We start from the raw sequence: 25,462 nt of genomic DNA, 5'->3' as shown, positions 1-25,462 counted from the left end.
GAGCAACGATATCACCATTTACAAATAAATCGACACGAGTAAAACAGACGAGCCATCTACTCGTTATTAATGCGGTCGAGATATAGTTGATAGTTCTTCATAAATCACAATTCATGTTTCTCCAGTATATATATATATATATATAATATCTACCTATGGAAATACTTACACATATAGGAACACGTACGACATGCTATAAAAGAATAAGAGAGCTTTTCATATTCCGAAGGTTCCTCAGCGTAAAACCTCTGGAAAATTTTCAATAATAAAATATTTGTAACTAAACGAGTACTATTTTAAAAATAATCGTGCAAACGGTTATTTAAAATTTCAGGCAAGAATTTTTTTTCTGTTTCGATAAAAAATATGATTGAATTTATTTTCAGTCAATTCTTTGGCTACGATTCGAAGTAATGTACAAACAGATCAACACGTTATGACATTTGCAAATTAAATATCAACATTCTGTCATTAAAAAATATGATTAAAAAATACGCGATACGTTGATGATTACGTAAACGGACGAAAAATAAAAATAGAAAATAAAAATGAGACGTTAGGAGAAACCGTTAAGTATTAAAATTTCGATTGATATCGAAAGTTTTTGATTCGAATATTCAAGGATTACTATCGTCAGTAGGGTGCAAATAATCACGAAGAGATATCCTGGCAGATATTATCTTTTTAATGAAGAACCTCTCCCTTAATATTAGCATTTCCCGATGTCTAGATTAAAAATTTAGCTTCGAAAAAATACACAACGATCAAAGGGTCATAGTCATCCGGTCTACATTAATGGAAAGCAAAAAAATCAGGAGAAAGAAGAGAAATAAAAAGAGCTTCGAGTGTAATATAAATGAAGGGTGGATCGAGATTGATGCTTTGGCGAACGACCGAAAGGAACAAAATGAGAAAAGAGAGGGATAGAAAGTAATGACGATTTTTTGATCGCGATACGTCGTCACCGCCACCATTGCTGCGGTTATACCGGTCCTGGTATATCGGAGCTTCCTGTAATTTGTGCTATAATATTTTCCGAAACTCTTTACACTTTCTTGAACAAGGCCTCTTTTTCCTCGGGCAAGGAGCAAGAAAAGAGAAAGAAAGATAGAGAAAAAAAGAGAGAGAGAGAGAGAGAGACTTTACAAAGCGGTTTAAACTTTCGACCAACGAAGGAACTCGGGGGTTTAATTTGGCGCGCATTAATGCGTCCGGAAAACTTTGAGGAAAAGTTCAAGCGACTGGGCGCGAGAGGATACTTTCGCATTTCCATACCCCGTTTGATCTAAAAATAAAAGAAACTGTTAAAAAAAAAAAAAAAAAGAAGAAGAAGAAGAAGAAAAAAGGAAAAAAGTTATAAGCGAGTAGCGTGACTCGTGCGTGGGATATTTTACAGCTTTGCTCGTAAGAAATACAATTTGTAACAAACAAAATACTTCATTGCGATAATAATCTATGATAATATATATATTTTGTATTTAAGAATATCATAATCTTTCTACGACTTATCGTTAATATCATCGTTGCGAATTACCACGATTATATGAAAGATAAATTTTGACTGAAATAAAGATACGAAAAAAGAAAGGTCGAATATATGCGTAAAATACGTAAACGAGAAGGGATAAAAAGGGAACGTAGGTATGAAAGCACGCGCGACGGCATACTTTGCCGAGTTTCTTTCACGCGGATTTAAAGGGCCGAAAGCGAAACATGCGGAAAATGATAAAAAAAGAGAAAAAAGAAAAAAATAAAAAGTATAAAAAGAAAAAAAAGGCAGGAGTGGCGATTATCCCAGGACGAACTACCATTCGCTTTTCTTCCCTTTCCCCCTCCTCGTTATCTTCTCTTCTCTTCTCTTTTTCGAAGGGCAATCGCACGTGGCGGAAACATACCGATTTAGCTCGTGCTCGCATTAACGAGTGCGTGATTTGAAAGTGGGGAAAAAAAAAGAAGAAAAAAAAAAAGAAAAAGAAATATATTAAAAAGACGAAAAACGTTCGTGAAAGAATTCGAGGTGACTACTCCAGGGCTACCGCGAATACGAAGAAAGGGATCGATAAAAAAAAAAAGAAAAAAAGGATCGTTCGAGAATAAACGGGTAAAAAAATGTTGATTAGTATTTGCTATTAAAATAATTCGAATCGTTCAAAGTACGTTCGAGGTATTTCATTTGACTACTCATATTCCTAACTCGTTTTCTTTTTTTGTTTTGTTTTCAACGATAACGTAATATTCTTTATCGTCTTTTCGAAGTTTTCAAAAACACAGAAGAGAAAGATAACGCGGGCCAAAAAAAAAAAAAAAAGCCTTTAACGTAATCCATTAAACGCATGATCGCAACGTTCTTCCCGACCTTTACCTTCCTATCGTAGGTTTGCGTTCTCTTACTGTTTTCGGTGATCGCAGGTCTGAAGAAAGGAGGAAGACGATAAAGGAGATAGGATGGTGGCTTGCAACGTGGAAGAGGTGGAAGAGGTCAAGCGCGATAAGTTCGGTTACTTCTTTTCGTTCTTTTGCAAGGCTCAACGATAAAGTAAGAAAGAAAGAAAAATTGAAAGAAAGGAAGAAAGAAAGAAAGAAATAAAAAGGAAAAGTAAAATGAAGGGAGGAAGGAAGGAAGGAAACAAAAAAGAAGGGAGAAAAGTGGTACAATGGTGGTGGTGGTGGTGGTGGTGGTGGCGATCGGTCGAAAGCACGGCTTATTCCAAAGTTATTTTTCACGGGGAGCTGAAAAATTGGTGCTTCTTCGAAATCGGAAATCCATTACGGTAACAGAGGGGCCCGCCTATAAGGAACGAAACGGATGGTCGTTTCTTGTAAGACTTTACGCTACTACTTTTTCGATCGAAGAAAAGAGAAAAACTACGATCCGATCGATTTTACCCGACCGAGTCTCTTAATTATTTCTCTTCAACGAAAATAAACTATTGTCTTTCCGATTTATTTTTCATCTTTTTTTTTTTTTCTTTTCAATTGCTTCCAAATTTCGTAAGGATTATCGATTCGCGCGTCGATAAACGAAAAAATCGTAAAAATCAAATGGAAAAATATTTCTAAAGGGAAAGAGAGGTCTAATTTTTTGAGAAGATTTACTTTTTCATATTCGTCATTTTTCTTTTTTTTTCACCATTTCTGTCGAATAGAGAAGGTCTTTTTGGCAGTAAAGATTTGATCGGTTTTTGATTATCTCAAGGAAAAGCATTTCTGTCGTTCGTTTTACGATAGCGATGAGAAGGAGAGAGAAACGATAATCCGCTGGAGTTTGCCGAGAAGTAAAAGAAGAAGAAGAAGAAGAAGAAGAAGAAGAAGAAGAAGAAGAAGAAGGAGAAGAAAAAGGGGATTCCTTAGGAAGGAAGAGTTCACCGTGAAGATTTTCAATTATGGTAAAAAGCTGAGAGAATCCTCTCGGAGTACCGAGACATATAAGAGAGAAAGAGAACGAGCTAGGAAAAGATTTTTTTGGAAGCTCCGAGCATGAACCAAGATCACGTACGATGGAAGAGTAAACGTCGTGAAAATTAGAACCGTCCCCGCCTTCTCCCCACTTTATTCGCGTTTCTAGTCGAGGAAAAAAAAGAAGAGAGAGAGAGAGAGAGAGAGAGAAAGGTGTTACGAGTGAAATATCTTCTCTCTTCTTCCTAACCGCCTATTTTCCTTCTCTATTTCTTATCTCTTTTTGTCTGGTGTTCCAAATTCTTCGAAGAGGAAGCGAGTCGACCACGACGACAATGTCCGAGAAGATCGTGGCAATCTCTTATTTTCCGCGCGACCGATCCGCACGGTGCGAATTGGAAAACGCGAGCGGAAAGAAAATCAAGTCGATAAGAGGGAGGTAGGAAGGAAGGAAGGAAGGAAGGAAATAAAAAAAAGAATAAAAATAGATGGCGAAAGAAAAGAAGGACTCTGGGAGGATTTTCGTTTGGCGACGTTCCACGCTTCTGTGAAATCCTCCATACCACCACCATTATCCTCCTCTCCCCGTACTAGAAAAGATAATATACGTTCACACTTATATAAGGGTCTCGTGCGTGTGAGACGAAGAAAGAGAGAGAGAAAGAACAGGTAAACGCACGATATCTTGGATTTGCGCGACAACGTATGAGCTGGAAAGGTCGACTTCGGGTTGAAAGCTTTCCTCTTTGGTTTGATATCGATTTAATTCTACCGACACTTTCCCCTACTTCAACAAAAATCTTACGCTCGGTCGGATTTATATTCTTTTTCTTCTTTCTCTTTTTAACCGATTGCGTAAAAACTCATTGAACTCGTTGAAAATAGGATGAAAGTACGGCGGTGGTCGAGGGTGATATGAGATATAAAAAAAAAAAAAAAAAAATAAGAGGAAATAAGGCCGCGGCCAACCATCCCGTAATAATATCTACTGGCACGTTCGAATGAAATTATCTACGTTGCCTCGGCTAAGAACATGGATCATTGCTATCGCGAAAAAGGGAGAGAGAGAGAGAGAGAGTGGAATTTTGCTAAGGAAAGAAAAAAGGGATGATTATTACAGTATCGTTGGTTCGCTATTTTTTTATTCTCTTTCGTCAAAAGCGATACGAAAAAAAATACACGAGGGGGGGGAAAAAAAAAGGAAATTCGCAAAGTGGAAATAAGTGGTACACCAATTCAATGATCCGCGAACAAAACGAAATAACATTCGTACTTGTTATATTATAAATGTATAGTAGATATTAATCGTTTAATATAATTAATGAAATAATGATTAAACTATTAAATATTAAACCTCCGCGATATATAGCTTCGATTACTTTCAGTTCTAAATCGAATATTTCATATTTAATGACCTAATATTTCGATGAGAATCGCAAAGAAGAATAATTTTCAATTGAACGAACTCGTTGAAAAGACCGAATCACATTCATTAAAAGATTCGCGATAATACGAAAATGCATGAATGAATGGTAGATGATACGAATTTATTTGATCCTATAATACAATTAAATCGTTGGTTACTTTTGTGAGAAATGAATCTTATTATCTCTATCTTATCGAAAAACACGACATTGCGATTATTTATCGAATTATAAATTTGTTTAAGAGAAAAAGTAGAAGAGAGAGAGAGAGAGAGAGAGAGATATTGTTCTCGATAAAAATCCAATTAAAAATGTTTCGAGAAAGATGGATAATCAATCTTGACTATTATCGCCTATGTTCTACGTGTTCGAGGCATCAATCCTATTTGGAAATTGTATCAGATCAGATAGGATTACCGATCTGTCCTACATAAATATTAATTGCTCGGAATGTAAGCATGCGACGGTAAGAGACTGCGGTAAATCGTTCGTCGGCTTTTGTTCCCCCATTCGCTCTCGCCTATAAATCTCGTAGTAGAGAAAGGGTGAAGTAGGAGGGGAAGAGGGAGGAGAAGGATGCGTCGTGACCAGTGTCCCAGGTGGTCCGCATCTGCAGAGAATAGGTACTTTATACACTTTCTAAGATGTACGGCACGACCTACCCAAAATAAATGTTCCTTTCTCCCCCACCTCTCTCTCAATTTCTTTCTTTCTTTCTCTCTCTCTCTCTAATACATTCTCACTCGACGTTCACAATTAAAATTCGATTAGCAATGAATGACGTTACGAAAAGACTCTCTCGGTAATGACTTAGAAAGATTAGTAGGAAAACAGTGTGTTTCAGTAAGTTAAAATTAATGATAAACGCGTTTAATGGAAAATATTTGTTTCTATCGCGGATATAATATTTATTTATAAATAGAGAGAGAGAGAGAGAGAAGAAAATTCTAAAATAAAATAAGAATTTTGTGAGAAATTCGAATTACGATAGAATCGATACAAGACATTTCAACGTTTCCAACATTTCCGTTTGGCTCTTCTTACATCGACGCACGTAAAGCACGTACAGCACGTACGCGTGGGTGAGCTTGTAAGGGGGTGTATATACGTATCGATAGGTAACGAGAATAAAGAAAAAAGAAAAGAAATCCAACGATACACTCGTGGATTGGACTCAGCGAAGTGTATAATAATCTAGAAAAAATAGAAAAGAAAAGGAAAGATTGGAATGATCTCTCTCACTCTATTATACTTTGTCTTCTCATTCGACACCCACTCGGAGTCTCTTCCGTAACCCTCAACCCCGATGAACGCAATGAAATCGGTCTCGAGACTGAGCTCATTAATAATCGTTCGATGAACACGCTACTACTAAGTTTCTACATTCAGGTTCACCCTTTATCATGAGAGAGAATGTGAGTATACTTTCATTTCCTTTTATTAGCCACACCATTTTATGAGGGGACACTTCTAATAATCAACGTATACTTAACAATGATAACAAATAACTACGGGGTAATAACGGATAAGGATCTCAATCTATTGTACTGATATTAAATATTTTGCATGAAATTATTCTTTTCTTTTTTCTTGATTTATTTTTTATTAAAGAAAGTAATCTAAAATATGGTGTAAAGAACGCAAGTTTCCATTCGGTTTACGCAAGAATGATCATTGATTAAAAAAAAAAGAAGATTTTATTCGCGATTTCACGTTTTAACTAGTAGCCACAAACGATAGGACTCGTAAAGCGCGATAAACGTTTCAACGGTAAGCTCTCGTTGGTATATTAGCCATAGCGCGCTACAGTTTTCACCGTATGCATTCGCGAAAATACGTCGAATTCGTATAGTTCACAGATTCTGCTCTCTTTCCCTCTATTTATCGATACGTTTTCCAAATTGGACACTCAATAGGATTGCTATCGAACTCGGCGCTTCGTTCGTCAAGATGATTCCTACATCATCCAGATGAATCGATACGATAATGGTTCCTCTCATATCGATTATTTGCCGTTAATAATGACACAGTGTCGTTACAAATATATATCGTTTGCAAGTATACATTTATCTATTCTATTCTTCTTTCGATAAAAAATGATTTAACCGATGTTTAGATATCACTGGCTTTTTATAATATTAATAAGGGAATATTGAAATATGATTAGAACCGTTAACTATCGAAATTATCAAAACTTAATCAGACTTATTAGTTTTCATTATCCATAATATATGATCAAACACAAGCTCGCATAATTTAATTTTGTCACGAAAAGTGATAGTACCATGAGAACGAAGAGCAATTTTCGTGCAAACTGGTATCCCGTGTGAAAGTCGATCGAACGGAAGAACAATCGCGTTTCAAAAGGGTCTATAGTACGGTGTAACGACTTGGTAAATTCATGTACATGCACAGGTAGCGAAGATACGACGATTTCTATCTTTCGCGCACATAATTTCCTATACCTACTCGTGCTACCCCCTTATTCGTATTTCCAGTTATCTATGTACAAGCACGGAGAAAATCTAGATCGGTTTTAAAGCGACGAGATTCTCACGCGAGCAAAGCTTTCTTACTATTCTTACCTATATTTCGCGCGACGACTGTACGACCGCTGTTGGTTAATAGCCATGCAAGGAGCAGCCCACCGAGCAGACCTTTCCGTCGACCCTTGCGGCACTCCATGGCACTCAGATTTCCTGCTCCGACTACGCCTGCAACCAGATAACAACAATATTTTTATTACTAATCCGAGATTCTTCCAAATGTTTTCAAGTGGAACTTTTAATACGACGATAATGATACAATTTTATAAAACAACATGCAAAAATAAACTGAGATAAAACACACGAGCGATCGACGGTTCACACTCAAAGTCATCGCTGATTAGTATTTTAATTTAAACAATCCTAAATATTGGTAAAAAGTATATTAGAATGTTATATATATCTTAATTAATTGTTAATTAATCGATAGAAATGTATATTCTAATCTAGAACCACGGAGTATACATTCGACGCACCTTCCTCTTCGACATCCGCCGTTAGACTGGCACGTTGTCCTCTGTGAGAGACAATTAAATTTCTTCTATTGATTCTTGTTTATATGACTTTCCGAGGGAATACACTTTATTTACTATGAATATTATTTTTGTTATATGTACGTAACCGTTGGAAAGTCATATAAACAAGACTAACGATCGATTCGGAATAGAAATTTCCTCCGTTTTCAATGTTTTATCAACACGCACGTTTTTAAGATACATTATTTTTGTATTTGTTTAATTCACTTCGCGTTTACAATAAAACTTCCATGTTAAGCCCATTACATATGTAATGTATTTATTTTTAAATTTTGTTCATTTTAAACATTCCATATCGATAATTTCCAAAGAAAAATTTAATAAGCGTTATGGTGTAGGATTTTAAGAGAAAGTCCCTGTATAAATGAATCAATTGATTATTTTTCATGTAATAATACGAGTTTCACTTCTATCGCGTATACGGAGACCACGCATATTCTTTTTTATTCTGTGTTTTACTATTAATTATTCATTTTTATTAATTAGTTATTATAGAATGCTAAAAGGTAGATGTATAACATGTAATATATACAATAAAAATTTACATCAATTTAAAAGTTTAATAATATTGAAATACGTTTCCGCGTGTATAAGAATTTTAAAATATTGTTTTGCAAGAAAATATTAATTGTTTTAAATTGAATACTCCTCTCCCAGTATATTTGAAACACAGATTTAACCACTTACAACGAAATCAGTTGGTCGCTGCTAGTTGATCACTGAACTAGTTTTAACAGTACTTACACGAAGTTACAAACTGAGACTGACTTTCGTCTCTTGGGACTTGGTTATATCAATCCTGATCCACACGCACACGTGTAATATTTATGCATACGTTATTCAATCGTATCCTTTAATGACAAAACACTCGGCACGTTCTAGAGATAAGATATCATTGTTCGTCGAATTTCAACCGCTATCGTTGTTCCCCAGTTCATATTTAATCTTTCAGACGCCGTGCTAAGCGATTGATATTATATTACCCAATCTACACATTTATTTCTTAAAAGAAAAGTTTTTTCTTATCAATACGCAGCTGGCCTATCAAGAATGAATGCCATAAATCAGCTTAATCCGGTAGCCGATAAATAAAACTAGCGAAGAAATAAATAGGGAATGAAGGTGTTTGCGTTCGTATATACGCGCGTGTCAAAAAAAGGTACAGCTTGGGTTAGATGAAAGGAGAAAAGGGAAGGGGTTTGGGGGAAGGGGTGTGGGCTTGGGGGATGGAAAAAGAGTCGTGGGTCGAATGTATACGTGAATGTGGGTTAACGAAGGCAAAAAGGAAAACAGTTTCGGCATCAGCATTTCGGCGTTTACCGAGCGTCGCACAATAGGATACCTTCGAATGAAAACATTCTCTACTCTGGTTTGCACGAGAGCGAAAAGATGAGAGAGAGAGAGAGAGAGAGTGAGAGGGAGAGAGGGAGAAAGAGTGGTGAGGATAAAAGAGAACGGCATACGCAGGGAGATGGAAATAGAGCGAAAGAGCGCCTCTGGCGTAGAATCCTCTTTTTCGATCCTCCCCCTCTCGCCTACCCTTCTTCACTCTTCCACCACTCTTTCTCTCTTCGATCGTTGCACCCACGTTTCGCGCGTTACCACACGACGAATCGTGAAAATGCACGGGCCATCGCGCCGAAAACATCATTTTTCGGCAAAACAACGCGCATAGTTCTCGAAAAAAAGAACAAGAAAAAGAACAAGAAAATGTGCGCGAGGAAGAAAATACATGTGGATATGTATATGTATATACGTAGTAGGTATATGTGTGTGTGTGTGTATATATTTGTATATTTTATGTATATACTATACGTGTATTTCTTTTTTTTTTTCTTTTTTCATTCGTTGGCGCAAACTCAGATCTTGCAACGCGTACATAGATCGTATTTTTGTTTATTTATTTGAAACAAATTTTGAAGTACACGGAAGATGAAGCACGACGGACGACGAACGAATGAACGTATGTATACGCATTAAAAATCTAGCGTCTTTCATACGCGAAATTTCCTTTCGTATATTTCTCTTTTTCTCTTTCCCTACGACTCCCACTCGATGGCATTCGCGAAAAATTAATGACGAGGTGCGAGCATACATTCGCGAAAACTCACGAGCGAGCAAACGACGCGCAGCGAGCTTTACTTTATTTTTTTTTTCTTTTTCCTTTTCTGCATGCTCAGTGCATTACGCTATTGCTTCTAAGAAGGACTGAAATAAAGAGGAATAGTAAGAAAGAAAAAGGAAAATGAAAAGAGGAAGAAAGAAATAGAGAAACACATCTCGTCGTCGTCGTCGTAGTCGTTCTTGCATTTTACTATGGAAAATTGTTTTAACGCGTATTGTTTCATCACGCGTTGTTGTTCTAACACAACGCGCATCTTTCTTTCTTTCTTTCTTTTCTTCTTTTTCTCTCGCACGCTTTAATCCCTGCGAAGTGCAACTGCAGCTCTCGGGTATTATCATACTCGTCATAAACATACACATTAAATGCTAGGAACCTAGCTGAAAAATGTAATTCGTTATTTTACCGTTATTAAATATATCTATCCACGTATACTCATTCTCAATGCGAACGAAATAACGAATATAAAACGTTTGAGGATTTAAATAGTTAGAAATAGCGGTACACGGTAGTAATTTAATACTCGCAATGTTGCTGTACCGTAATAACGTAATCGAGATTAGTCATCGTAATTCGTTTAGAAAAAAAAAAAGAAAAAAAGTAACAATTCCTAAAGAAAAGCTATCTGTTTGGTGAGATTAGATTCTACGGTAAGAGTTAACTGTTCTAATCACTGAGATTAGAAGTGATCGTATCGCGATTAAATCCATTTACAAACGGGTAATGCGAGACGGAAAGAAGACCAGCAACTTAATAGACGTAGTCGACTGCCCTCGTAAAGGCGACTCGTTTGATCCTGTCTCTACTCTACGAAATACATACATCCGACAAACATTGTGGTAGACTGAAGTAACATTATTACACACTACCACTATTACCGTAAGATAGATAAATAGATAGATAGATCCAATCGAACGACCATCCAGCGCGGCCATCCAATATTCCGAATTTTTCCAACGGCTCTAATTAAGTCGTGCACTCTGGTTCTCGAGTTTGTACCGAGAAACGGAGGTCTCTCCCTCCCCTCCCCTATCCTCCCTCACTCCCCCTTCGTTATTCCATTGGCATTCGAAGCTGGTTAATACGCTCGGCAGGATTAACGTGATTATCGCGGAAACATCTGTAAACCGTACGAGTTAACAATGATAATTGAATGCACCGCTCGGTCTCGGTCTCTACGCGAGTTACAGCGTGTGCACAATGTGCATAGTGCAGCGGCAACGGCGACGATGCTGTTAGTAGTTGTAATAGTACCGATGGTGGCCACATAGTGGGTACCCGTGATGGTATATGTAGCCATAGCCATATCATCGTACCAACCGATTCAGCATTTCGTAGCAAAATGCGTCTTCGTTTCCAAACACGTGCTCGTTCTCTCTCCTTCGCACACTCCCTCAGCACCGATGCATTACGCATAATTAATCCGACGATGGTATCGTTTCCTAATCTTGTATCTCTGCGTCCGTCGCGCGAATAGAATCGGCACTGCACGATTTTCCTTTCATCGGTGTAACCGGACAGTTCTCTCTGCTTCTTCTTTTCTTTCTTTCTCTTTCACTATCTCCATCTATCTATCTATCTATCTATCTATCTACCTATCTATCTATTTCTATCTCATTCGCTGCCTCTTTCATTTCACCTCTCTCCCCATTGGCGAACCAAGAGAGATAGATAGCGTTGGTTGGTAATCGCGCAGCACGTTTGTGCGCGTTGATAATCGAGATAAAAGACCGACGACAATGAGATTTCCATCTTGGAAGTTGGAGTCCATACGATGGAGCCCGAAGAAAAAGAGAGAAAAGGTTCGGGCTTCATACTTGAAAGTCTTTGAACAATTGTAACGAGAAATCCATGCATAATTCGTTCGTATATTTTAAAAAGTAACATATAAATACTTATGCGTTAGAGGATCATTAAATGTTTAACTCGTAGAATAAAAATTGATCGGTTCGCCGCATAATTTCATTGATAATAATTTAAAATCATTCGAAAATAGAAGGCTGCTACGTTCAATCCAAACATATCCAACTATTCTTGCATTATTGATCCAATATTAATACAGTGCTAATATACTAATGCGATGCTATACGTGTGGGCTCATTTTAGTCTCATATCGATGGAAAATAAAGTAGTAATATTCGCTCATGACAATATCAGGTCACGCCATCGATATTGGAAATATGCGGCCATGTTAAATAACTAGGTTTACGTTGATAGTATATTAACGATAGTATATTATCAATATTATTATCACTTCGATGATAAAAATGTATAAGGAGGCAAGAAAAAGAGAAGAAAATTTTATATTACAGTACAGTTCGATTAGATCGAAGGAATTTACTTGTGTTTTGTTTTCTTTTGGATTTACAACAAAAATATAATCGATCGAGAAAGACGATCTTCTCGTGGACCAAGAGAGATAATACCATGCCGAGCTTTTAAAGCACGCAAAGCTCTTGAAAAATTTCTTAGGTTCGCGTAGTTTCGGTGCTCACATTTGAAGCATCCATTCCCTCCTTTTCTCACCGAACGACGTAAATGGATCGAAGCTCGTCGATACGAAGGGTTAAACGTGAACGACACGCACACCTAATACCAACTCTGTCTTAGAGAAGAAAAGTAAGAGGAAGGTAGCTTTACTCTCTGTCTCTCTCCCCCTCTCTTTCTACATATATACACATACATATATAGATATACCTGTACACGATGCTACGTAACCTCACGCGCGTATTACTCACGGACGAGTAAGTAACCGTGGTCTAATCGCTTTTCCAAATTTCTTCCTCGTCCTTTGGTCTTGTAGTATAGAATTCCGGGACGGGTTCAAAAACAATGAAAAAGAAGAAAAGAAAATTTAAAAGGATGCACTTGGAACGTCTAAATGATACGGCGAAATTTTTCAAATTACAAAAGACACTTTAACACTGGAATATCAACATCGATGATATCGTATCTGGAGTCTTTTATCCTTTCGTCGAGTTTTTCCTCTACCCATCTCGTATCTGTTCCTTCCACGTTTTCTTTGATACGAGATACATTTGAAACGTTCGAACATTGATGATCGAACCGAGCCACTCCCACTTTTTTCTCATACATATATACTTTCGTCGAGTATCGCTGGACACGTTTGACTACTACACTCAATTTTTTCCATATCACTTTTATCTTTGTCAATACCCTTTACTTTTCTTCCTTTCTTCTTCTTCTTCTTCTTCTTCTTGCGTTTACCTACTCGTCGGTCGTTGACTACGTTATTTTACTTTGTTCGTTCGTTTTAAGGGGTTATACGCAGTTGCGAGGCTCGAAAAAGACGTATTTTCATGAATTTTTTCATAGAAACAGTTTTTATTTCTCAAACAAAAGTGACATGGTAATTCAAATAGAGCCAACTTTTGAGAATACAATAGCGCGTCGATTATGTAAAAATATTAATCTGCACCGCTCCTGTAGATGATTTCCTGAACGTCCTCTAAAAAAAGACGTTTGGCGGTGATCTCCATTTTGGGCGGTTTGGATTATTGAAATTAAAACATGTGGTGGATTCTTTTAAAGGATAGATTAATGCAGGTATTAAAACCAAGGAATAATAAAAATTTTGATTTTTGACAAAATGGCGTCTATTTGAAAAGAAGTTGTTGTTTTTGACTAAAACTTTCGCTCTAAATTGTTACAAAAAAATAGTAATAAATTTTTTAAAAATTATTCCTTTACTTAATACCTGAGGAATATATCTAAGAAGATTGTGTAAAAATTCGAAACCGATCGGTTAAGCCGTTTTTGAAAAATCGAGATCACCGACTTTGAAAATACCGTTTCAAAGAGACGTTTACACATAGTTAAAAAGTTTGTTTGCAGCTTACATGAAGTGAAGAATATTTGTTGTCGGATCGATTTGAAATTGTCAGAGAATATACTTAAATATATGTACATTCCGAAAATGAAAAAAAAAAATCGATTTTTTAAAAATTCTAACTGCGTATAACCCCTTAAATAAAACATAACCCAAATAGAAGAAGAAGAAGAAGAACAAGAAGAAGAAGAAGAAAAAATAACACAAAGACAAAAAGGGAATGACGTCTAACGACTGTTCTAAGTATATAGGACATGGTGGTAGAAAAAGAAAAAAAGAAGAAACGAAGAGAAAAAAAAAAGAAATAACGATGGAAAAAAATTGGATCCACAGCTTCTTTTCGTTCGTACTCCTTTCTCAAGCAACTACGTGCGATGATCTTGGTTAGGATCCACAGCTTCTTTTCGTTCGTACTCTTCTCAAGCAACTACGTGCGATGATCTTGTTTAGGATCCTCCACGGAACGAGGGCTTGCTTTTCACTTAAGACGCGAGAAGAGAGAGATGAGAGAGAGCGGAGAGAGAGAAAGACGAGAGGGTCTCTAACTGCTAGACATTATTCGTTTATTACGGCGTGCGTCCGGTAGGAACTGGAGGGCAGGGAAGGAAAGAGGGAAGGAGGATGCGGAGGAGGTGAGTTAGGTAGAAGAGAAGAAAGAGAGGACAGAGAGGAAAATAGTACTCGCTGCGGCTCGGGCAACGTCGATAAATCTCGAGGAAGCGGAAGATAAAGTCCGGTGGGTATACGGGGCTCAAAAGTGAGGATCGTCTTCCGTCGTAGAATCCTCCTCTTTTCACAGGGAGGCTCGTTCTTCCTTTACCTTTTCTCTCTCTCTTTCTTTCTTTCTTTCTTTCTTGCTTTCTCTACCTATCGACCTCTCTCTCTCTCTTCTCTCCTCTGTTTTTTTCTCACACCTATGGTTCCCCTCGGCCTTTACCTTGGTGGCAGATTTCCATCGGATAACGGCGCTGGCTACTGTAGTAAGAAAGAGAAGGTGAATGAAAAGATAGATCGATAGATAGGTATATATAAAGAGAGCGAGAGAGAGAGAGAGAACGAAAAAAAGAAAGATAAAAGAGGGGAAAAAAGGGAAAACAACACGAAGAAGAAGAAGAGCCTCCAGTGACGCGAGCAGTCATCTGTTCTGCCAACACCGAAAGAGTACCGACGCGATGGTTTAAAGCCACCTCGAAAATCTTTCTTCATCCCAAGAAGAAAACGTCGTCCCGGAGTAACGTCGAATTACTTTCCTAGATTGTTTTCTTCTTTCTTATTTATTCTAGTTCTCTCTCCTCCTCCTCCTCCTCCTCCTCCTCCCTCCCTCTTGTAACCCACCCCCATCCACTCGTTCGTTCTGTTCTATCGTCATTCATTGTTTTATCCCGCAACACTGACACGAGCCTCTCTCTGCTCGTCGAATCTTTTTCATCAGATTTTCTTCCTCCTTCTTCCCTTTCTTTCTTTCTTTCTTTAACCTTTTTTTCCATTTTTAAATTTATAAACATGATACGATAAAAGATCGAACCCGTGAAACACAAAGTGTGTCTTTGTTCTTATTAGCTTTTCGTTAACCCAGCATGATCTTTCGTTTTTGAAGGCAACCCTTTCTCGTGGCCGACGGGCATACGCGCGCGCGCGCGCACGCACGGTGCCCATAAATTCTTTCGTTAATTGTCGAGCGATAACAATAATCGTCCCGAAATAATCTTTTAACATTAATATTAATGAAACGTTCGTAATTGAAAATGTAGAGGAGGTCCGATCGAACTATCGTTGCGTTATTCGATTTAATGAGAAAGTAAATGTAAATCGTAGTTAATGTTTTTCTTCGATAAACGCGTATCCCTCCCTTCATCGAATATTATTACCACGTATTAATTAAAACGCGAACACAAAGCTTGGCTATTTATTTAGAACATTTTCTATCAAACGACAAAAGTAAATATTATCGTTTTATTATATTATATAATAAATATATATGAATCATTATCGACGAAGTTATACAACAAAAAATAATTCCTATACGCCATAATTCATCGCGATACTTAAATACTACCTATAGAAAATGATTTTTCTTTTTTTTCATAATCCCTTTCTTCCCTTTTTCTTCTTTCTTTCACAATTTGAGATATGCCGGGTGTCGAAGTTTCCCCCATCCGGAATCCCCTTCTCTTCTTTTGCGGGCCTACTACTACTACTACTACTACTACTACTACCAACCAACGGGAAAACATTTTCTGCTGCTGCACTTTGAATGAAAGCATTTTCTCTCTCCCTTTCTATTCCCTTTTTCGACCCCCATTCTACTTTGCACCTCTTTTTCTTCTCTCCCTCTATCGAATATCAAATTCTTTGTTCCTCTATTTTCTATCCGCTATTTTACAACAAGCGATGTGTATCCGATTGACCGATAAGATAAGATGAGAAAAGGAGCGTATTGAGTCACCTTTAATGACAAATAATTCGATGAACTCGCTTAACCCTTTCCCTTACGATCGAATTTCCAACTGTGGCGGGCCTAAAGCGACACCAGTCGGTCGCGCGCAGCGACATAAACACAAGCTTGGCTCAGCGCTCGAAACTGTACTAATCTCAAACTTCCTATGATTTGTATATACACGTGCGCGGTACAATTAACTTTGCAAGATGTTTGATAAATAATTACGGTTAGTTGGTTATTAAACAAAAAAAGACTTATTGTTGCAAATTGAATAATCCATTATAATAACATTTTTATTTTAAGGGATTATACGCAGTTAGAATTTAAAAAAAATCGATTTTTGTTTTTTTTCATTTCGGAATGTACATATATTTAAGTATATTCTCTGAAAATTTCAAATCGATCGACAAATATTCTTCACTTTATGTAAGCTTCAAAAAAATTTTTTACCTTTATTACACAGTAACAGAGTATAAGGGTGAAGAGGGAAAAGAATCAAGGTAGAGAGTAAGAATATCAGTAAGAAAGTGTAAACTAGAGTAGTACGAAAAATTTCTTAATTTCATATTTGGAACGGCCGCCCCAAACAATATTCTGAAATGTTTTGTTTTTTTCGCCCGGTAGACTTACGACGCCTCTGAGGCGTCTTATTCGTTTTTGGTCCCAAAACCTTGCGACGCCTCTGAGGCGTCTATTCGTTTTGGTTCAAATAACCTTGCGACGCCTCTGAGGCGTCTTATTCGTTTTTGGTCCGATAACCTTATGACGCCTCTGAGGCGTCTTTGTAAGTTAAAGGGTTAAGGGGTTTATACGCAGTTGCGGACGCTCGAAAAAGACGTATTTTCATGAATTTTTTCTAGAAACAGTTTTTATTTCTCAAACAAAGTGATGGTAATTCAAATAGAGCCAACTTTTGAGAATGCAATAGCGCGTCGATTATGTAAAAATATTAATCTGCACCGCTCCCGTAGATGATTTCCTGAACGTCCTCTAAAAAAAGACGTTTGGCGGTGATCTTCATTTTGACGGTTTGGATTTTGAAATTAAAAAATATGGTGGATTCTTTTAAAGGATAGATTAATGCAGGTATTAAAACCCAAGGAATAATAAAAATTTTGATTTTTGACAAAATGGCGTCTATTTGAAAAAAAAGTTGTTGTTTTTGACTAAAATTTTCGCTCTAAATTGTTTACAAAAAAATAGTAATAAATTTTTTTAAAAATTATATTACATTACCTGAGGAATATATCTAAGAAGATTGTGTAAAAATTCGAAACCGATCGGTTAAGCCGTTTTTAAAAATTCGAGATCACCGACTTTGAAAATACCGTTTTGAGAAAACGCGTTGTTTCAATAACCTTAAAAAAGTTTCATAGTGAAGCACGACGATTTGTGTTCAAAAAGAGAAGAATGATATCAAAATCGGAAGTGTGAGATCAAGAACCATATATATGAAAGATAGATAGACAGATAGATAAAAGAGAAAGAGAGAGAGAGAGAGAGAGAAAGGTTGAAGAATAGAAGGACAAAGTCGAAGGGAGAACGCGATATTCGTCGTAAGCGTGGTAGGGTTATTAATTTCAGACAGTACCACTAGCGTAACAAAGCCATCTGGTAATGGTTCTGGCCCTGCCCGATTACATGGTCGGAAGAAAGATAAAAAAAAAAAATAAGAGGGGATGGGGGAGAGAGTCAGAGAAAAAGCACGAAGCTTTTACATCGCGTAGATCGTTTGCTGAGGTTTTGGGAGCACCTAAACGAATTTTTTTCTTTCCCCCCCCCCGTTTCTTTTACCTATTACTTTCTTTATTTATTTTTTCTTTCTTTCTCTCTCTCTCTGTTCATATTCATCTTCATCCTTTTTTTTTCGAGGAACGAACGAACGAACGAAAGCGAATACAAGGGAAAACTCGATTAGCATGACATTTGCATTTTTTAAACGAATCGCCCAGCAAGGAAAAGTTTGCTATATCAAGAAAATCACGTTTCTCTCCTCTTTTCTCACGATACGTAGATATTTATCTATGTATGTATGTATGTATGTATTTATTTACTTCGTAGTGCTTAAGATTTACAGATCTACGGTACACTTGCTTGGTGTCGTTTCATTCCCGCTTACAATGTCATATATCCTAATCACTGCATTCAACTTCCTGAATTCACTGTAAGATCTTAAAAGAGAAGTTAAAGTAATATTTTTATTACCTACCTATTTGTGCTTACTGTGACTATAGCAAGCTATGAAACGTACATTAAAACGGATTAGAATGTGAACTTTTATCTTGCGGGCTTGTTGCTATTGACGACAGATAGAGAGAGAGAGAGAGAAAGAAAGAAATAGAGAAAAAGATAAAAAGAGAGAGAGAGGGAGAGAAAAAGAATCTTCACTTTTATGATATACCTCTACTATATACCTATTTACTTTGTCTATTTCTATCTCGATTATTTTACCTCTAGGTTACCACAATGATCTTTATCTGGCAGCATTAAAAAGAGAGAAAGAAAGATAGGAAGAAAGTTGAAGATGCGTGTTATTTCTTACCAGAGTTGAAGAAGGAAAAAGAAGAAAGTTCGGTCGTTCGGAAAGAAAAACTTTTCCTATTTCTCGTCTAATATCTCGGTCGACGACTACGACTACGACTACGACTACGACTACGAAGCATCATTGTGGGATAAAGAAAAACGTACGATACATGGAAAAACTATCAAATCGATAAATATAAATCATTCCGAAGTAATCTAATCTCGATAGAATTAAAGATAAGAATATTATAAAGGAAAACGAAAAAACGAGACGAAATAAAAATAAAAAAGAAAGAAAGAAAGAAATGAGAGAAATTAAATATAAAAAATAAAGATTACTAAATTATCGTCTCGGTTGTGTACGAATGGTTTATCATCGATCATTAACAAAATATTTCCATGAAATAATATAACAAATGTGACGAAAAAAGATTGAAAGAAAAAAATGAGAGAATGAGAGAATGAGAGAGAGAGAGAGAGAGAGAAGGAGAAGTAGGAATGATTCCATCGACGTCGATTTTAAAGTCCAAAAGATACGAGCCGTATCATGGTGGTATTTCGATCGATATAATATATACCTAACGCTGCGGTTAACATTGGCTTGTGGTTTTGATTTGCGATTGGCAAAATGGAATCGCGCGTTCTCCTCTGCATCATGGCGTCGAATCTCCAACGTAATGGATCGAACTCGCTTCGTATTCTCTCTTTCTTTCTTTCTTTCTTTCATTCTTTCATTCTTTCTTTCTCTTCACGTTTCCTCTTATTCCCGATGACTCAAATTTGGCTGCAATACGTTCGAAGTCCCACCTTTATCTTCATCTATCTCCCTTTTTCTATCTATCCTCCTCCTCCTCCTCCTCCTCCTCCTGCTCTCTCTCTCTCTCTCTTTGTTTCTTTCGTCTCAGAAAATAATTCGAAAGAAAGTAAAAAGTAAGATAAGAAGCAAAAAAATAAGGAACGAATCGAAACGATCGAAGAAGCCACGACCGACGATAACCGGGCCCGTCGAGAGTCGACTTTGCATGCTGAACTCGCGGTGGCAGTCGTGCGAAAAAACATTTCTTACGACTCCTATAATATATATATATATATCCTTTTATTTATTTCTTATTCTTATTCTTCTTTATCTTTATCTCTTTCTTTCGAAAAGAGTACAATATTTTGAGAGAGAAAAAAAGGAAGAAATATCATCATCGGTTGCAACGACGAGATATTTTTAATCGTAGTTATAGGATCGATACTTTTGGTTACTGCTGTTCGTTTGTGGAATCAACTACCGGAAGATATCGTAGCTCTAAGTGACTATAAAGAATTCAGATTAAGATGTTTTACCTACTTTATTGATAGAGATATTCAGCGTGTTTTGTGAATTACGATTTAATTTAATTTAATTTAATTATTTTTTTTTTTTCTTTAAAACCATATGTTTATTGCTTCGAACCAATAAGGTAAAAGCCCCCTCGGTTGGCCAGTTAAGCCGTTTTCTTTTTAGAAAAATTATATTCATTCAAAAAATAACTTACATCTAAACTAATGGTTTAACCTGTAAGCTTGAGCTTTCAGCTTTGAATAAAAATAAAGAAAAGACAAATTATTCATAAATATTTTAATAATAAATTAAAAAAAACATAGATTTGCAATGTCCCTATTTTTAGCCAACTTTCTCCCTCTTTTGGCCACGCATGTCCCCTCATTTGGCCATGTTTCCTATTTAAAATAAATAATTAATTAATAACTAATTTATTAAATAAATCAAAATTGAATAATTCAAAACTCGTGTACAAAGAAATTAATTACTCATTAGTATTAAAAAAACTAGTTGAATACTTTATGTACAAATATAAATAACCTCAAAGCGAATAGCCATAAGTTGGCTAATGATAAAAACAGAGGCAATAATACTGTCTCCATGCTTGGCCACCATATTTTAATGGAGAATAATTAAAAATCACTTAATTTTCAATTCTATAATAATTTTAAGCTATGTTAATTGCAGAAAAAAAAAATATTTTGGTTGCTATTGTCAAAAATGAAATATATAGGTTAATAAAATCACAGTATCCTTACCTTACTTAACAAGAAACCATCCAAAAACAGAAGTCTTGCACAACTTTATTTTTTTCGTTTTTAAATATATTTTAAAATAATCCGAATTACTTTCAATGATATTTTAAAATTAGAATTTTTTTTTAAAAACTGTCACCATGTGCACATCAGCATATAATTTATAATCACTGTTGTGGCATAAAGTGGCCAATAGAGGGGGCCTGGCCAACCGAGGGGGCTTTTACCTTACTACTATACCACTATTATAGAACTGTTATACTTTTATTTATGTATTATTTACTATTTTCTTTTTACATTTATCTACTTACTGTGCGTTACTACTAATATAATGATAAGTTTAATAATAATTACATAATTTTCATTTTTGTTTTGTTTTATCTATACATTATATTGTACTTTACTGTAATTAATGGTGTTTAGGGAGCCTAGGCTCTATAGGGTCAATAAAATATTATTAAATAAATAAAAATACTTCGATGACTCTAAAATTTCCTCAGTATATCGCGAATCGTTTTTTCGGCTCTACCTCCTTCTACCTACACACACACACACATTTCCATACAAATTTAATTGTATAACATTTTAATCATACATCCTTCTGCTTCATACAATTTCATACAATATTCATTTTCTTTGAACAACATTTTATTAATTATTAAGAAGTCAATAAAGCAAGATATTTACGAGTACTTTTTTTTTTCAAAAGTAACCTTCTCGTTTGAAAAAAGACAAATAATAGAAGAAGAAAAGAAAAGAAAAGAAAAGGAATAAAAAAAAAAAGTAAGAAATGAATAAATAAAGGAGAAAATATAGAGGCTAGCTACCCCTTTCACGCTTCCGTTAGTTTCGAAAGCTCGGTGAAAAAAGTATTAAGGAACATGGAGAAAATACAAAATTTGTATCCTTATTTTAAAGGAAACGCGTTTGCGTGCTTTCGAGCGAAAGAGAGACGAATCAGAGAAAGAGGAGAGAAGGGGGAAGGGGGATGATGGGGAGGAGAAGAAAGTGGAAGTGGAGGCCGGGAAACGCGGAGTAAGCTGGGACCACCGACCACTTTGCGTAATTACCAGCTATCCGACCAGGACCGTACTATTTAATCGGGCTAAAGTGCAAAAGTTCTGCTTCCCTTCTCTCCCTCCCCCGCTCTCTCTCTTACTCTTTCTCTTTCTCTTCTCTTTCCTCTCAATCCTCCCATATACGAGAACGTACTTTCTCATTCTTCCTTTCGGTTACGAATCACACGCTCCACGCACACACACACACACATACACACGTATGTGTACTCTCTACGTTCATAAAATAAGTCTGTTACGCACAATGTCCTTTGTCGATGCATTGTATAGGAATTGTGATCGAAGAGGGCCGAAAAAATGTCCGGTTCTGTCAAAAAGGGACACGAAAATAAACTGGCCTTCGCGACTCGGTCAAATATTTGATCGGGAAAATGATATTTTTCCGTTACCCCAATTGCATCCTCTTTTCGAAGAAAGGGTAAAAAGGGATCAGGGAAAATAAGGGATTGTATATGGAATGGTAAGAGAATAAATTTTATTATTCGTATAAAATCGTTTTTAAACAATTCCGAAAATGAAAAAGGAATGGATGGATTTCATGTTTGTGAAGTTTACGAATAAAACGGTATGATGAATTTTAAATAACTCGACCAATTTATTTCAATTCGTTTTTTAAACGTTAGGAAAACAAAGTGTTCGGTATATTTCGAATTTTTTTCGAATGAATACAAAAGCAAGGGAAACATTCTATTGTTGACAAAGTTAGTATCGGAAGAGATAGAAAGAGAGAGAGAGAATATTTTGTTTTAAAATAAACGGTAACAATAATAGAGAATAAAGCTACGAGAAAAAGAAAGGTCCCTTTAAAACGATGTCATTCTCAGCTGCGTTTGAGATTAAAATTTACGCGTGGAGGGTGCGACTGATTTGTAACGTTCAACGATAGGGGGAAATTAGGCAGAATTTTATTCTACTAAACCTTTTTAGCACTCCGAAAAAATATTCGAAAATTTTGCTTCGGCGAATTTTTATAATATCCTCGTATACGACTAACTAACAATTTTTTTTTTTTTATTCTTAACGAGAGATCAAATTATTAACGAATAAAAATATCGATAAGAACGTTTTTTTAAAATATCGACTAAATACTCTACGACGAGTTTACGAGCGTAGTATTAAACTCAAAAATTATGCTCGTAATCGTGAGATGAGAAGTTTGAATAACAAGATGACGAGAGTAAAAAAGAGTCCGTTGGGAGTTGTCAAAGAAAAGGAGAATGATTAGCGAGCCAAATGTCTCGTGGTTGAATGAAAAATAGGTTTTCGAGACCGGCGGACAGATTAAAACTGCAATTACGAAAAGAATGGGCCGCTAAGAAACGAACATTGAATGCGACGACGATAGTAGTCGTAAAATTAAACTAATTTAAACCAGTGCGCTCTCGGAGCCACTCGCCTTTATCGTCGCTTGCTGTTCGTCGAGACTCCTCTTCTTATTTTTTCTCTTCTTTTCTTTTCTTTTCTTCTTCTTTTTCGCTTTACTTTAGCTCACATCACACCTTTGCAATTTATTTTCTTTTCCCGTACGATTTGGGTCATAGCTTTGCATTTTTCATCTCTCTATTTCTTTCGTCCGAAACATAGAAATCGCACGATTTTTCTTTGCAAAAGAGAATCCTTCCTTTTGCTACCATTAATGGAACTAATTTCTGTTAAATATATTATTCGAATTGTATCTATTTTCCAAGGAAGAGAAAAACCTTTTTAATCTACTTAAATTAAAAATGAAAATGTATTATATGACTGACATACATAAATGTCACTCTATCATAGGTCATTAAACTTCTTTCCATGATTCGTCGTTTATTCTCCGTGGAAATTATACGGAATATCGAGATAAACTCAATGACCCGCGATAAAGCGATACACTCGTAAATCAACCGGCAAAAGACGTAACTTTTGAAGCGCGCACAACTTTTATTTCGCCAAACATTTCTGATGGATATATACGCGCGTATAAAATATTATTATTTTCCCTACTATATTTTATAACTCTCGAACCTTATAAGCCATTAAATATTAATATAAGCAAATTATTAAAAAAAAAAAAAAAAAGAAAAAAATCCAATTCCATGTATAAAATGAAATATGTTTCACGCCAGATAGATAATAATTTCATACACTTTAACGTAAATACTTAAATATTTATCAAATAATCTCTTATATGATAAATATTAATCAATATATTTCGATATTTGAAACATTTGAAACATTTCAATATCTAATTCGATATATAATAATGATTATAGATTAAAATATAGCTTTTTCCGTATCAAATGTCGGGGAATATAATTTTGATAACGATAAACGTTTCTCCAACATCGAGATCCATTTATCTACCACAGTTGGTCCACAAATTTAGCACGGACTTCGGTGACTTTTTTATGCAGGTGCTTCGGTAATTCTCGCCTCTAGCCGTAACACAGAGGGCAAACGATTCGAGCAAAAGGGAAAGAAGAGGTGGAAAATTCGAGCTTACTCTCGGGTCCACCACGGTCATTCGTCTTCCTCTTCGTTTTTCACCTTCTCTCTGTCATCGAGAGCTACCTTCATCGCATTTTCATGCCAGAGAGCGCGCGCGCGCGTGTGCGCGTGTGTGTTTCGTTCGTCGCCAACGTGGTTCCCCTCATATTTATGCAACGATCGGATGCCACCACGGCTGGACACAGATCTCACCGGAAAATGCTTTCTACCGTAAACGAAAAACGTTGACCGTTGCCATCTTTTTCTCACTCTCGTCCTGTTACCTTCTTTTTATCTTACTCCCTCCCTCGTGTTTCTCTCTTTTTCTCTCTTTCTCTCTCTCTCAACGAAAGAGCCCTCATTCAAAGGTGGATTTCGCGTTTACACGTACGGCCTTGCTTTAAAATTCAAGTATAAAAAAGGTCGGAAGACTGAGGGAAATGCTCACATCCGCATACACGAGCCAACCCATCTCGAGATTTTCATATCGTTTCTTTCGGGGATTATGGTATGTGCACACTCGTTCGGATCTACCGCGTTACCGACTATAAAATACATACACATGAATTTTTGTTCGGTATCTATGTTCCAAAGAGAATCTACGTCGTTAGAATGTCATACATTTTCCCTCGAATGATACTTAGATTTTAATATTTTAACCTTGTCTTCGAAGAATATTCGAAAATAAATAGATAGATAGATGGATAGATAAACGAATGAAGAGAGAGAGAGAAAAAGAAATAATTCTAATAAATATTATCGGCATAAAATGAAATCGAGCTCAATCATTCGTAACATTCGATTGAAAAATAAAATCTTGATAGGTGTGATTAAGAACAAATATTTTGATAGATTAAACGAGAAAAGTAGATAGAGAAGAGAAGACCCACCCACCCAAGGGGGGGCGGGGGGGGGGGTTTGGAGGAGTAATCGTTTCGAGTGGTAAGTCGAGGACGATCGATTTAATGCCAGGGCATTAGCTACGTCAGGTAAATTCTTAAAGCTTTCATTGACAGGACGAT

General features: G+C 36.3%; 1 protein-coding gene and 1 long non-coding RNA gene across 5 annotated transcripts in view; one reads left to right on the top strand and one right to left on the bottom strand.

Annotated features, from left to right (window-relative positions):
* LOC122514549 (latrophilin Cirl-like) overlaps window positions 1–25,462 on the bottom strand; it is a 283,503-nt gene that overhangs the window by 151,840 nt on the left and 106,201 nt on the right. For all 4 annotated transcript variants that reach the window (XM_043631452.1, XM_043631449.1, XM_043631453.1 and 1 more), the window contains one exon: window positions 7,406–7,534. In XM_043631452.1, the coding sequence (XP_043487387.1) occupies window positions 7,406–7,505 (100 nt within the window). In that variant the 5' untranslated portion in view covers window positions 7,506–7,534. The remainder of the gene's footprint in view (window positions 1–7,405; window positions 7,535–25,462) is intronic.
* Window positions 9,823–18,807, top strand: LOC122514581. Its single transcript, XR_006303088.1, has 2 exons — window positions 9,823–9,865; window positions 18,772–18,807. It is a non-coding gene; the product is annotated as an uncharacterized LOC122514581 (long non-coding RNA).

Source organism: Polistes fuscatus, unplaced genomic scaffold, assembly GCF_010416935.1.
Source record: "Polistes fuscatus isolate 324 unplaced genomic scaffold, CU_Pfus_HIC Scaffold15, whole genome shotgun sequence".
Classification (NCBI taxonomy): domain Eukaryota; kingdom Metazoa; phylum Arthropoda; class Insecta; order Hymenoptera; family Vespidae; genus Polistes; species Polistes fuscatus.
The sequence above is the reverse complement of the archived record's forward strand: the minus strand, read 5'-3'. Positions and strand labels throughout refer to the sequence as shown.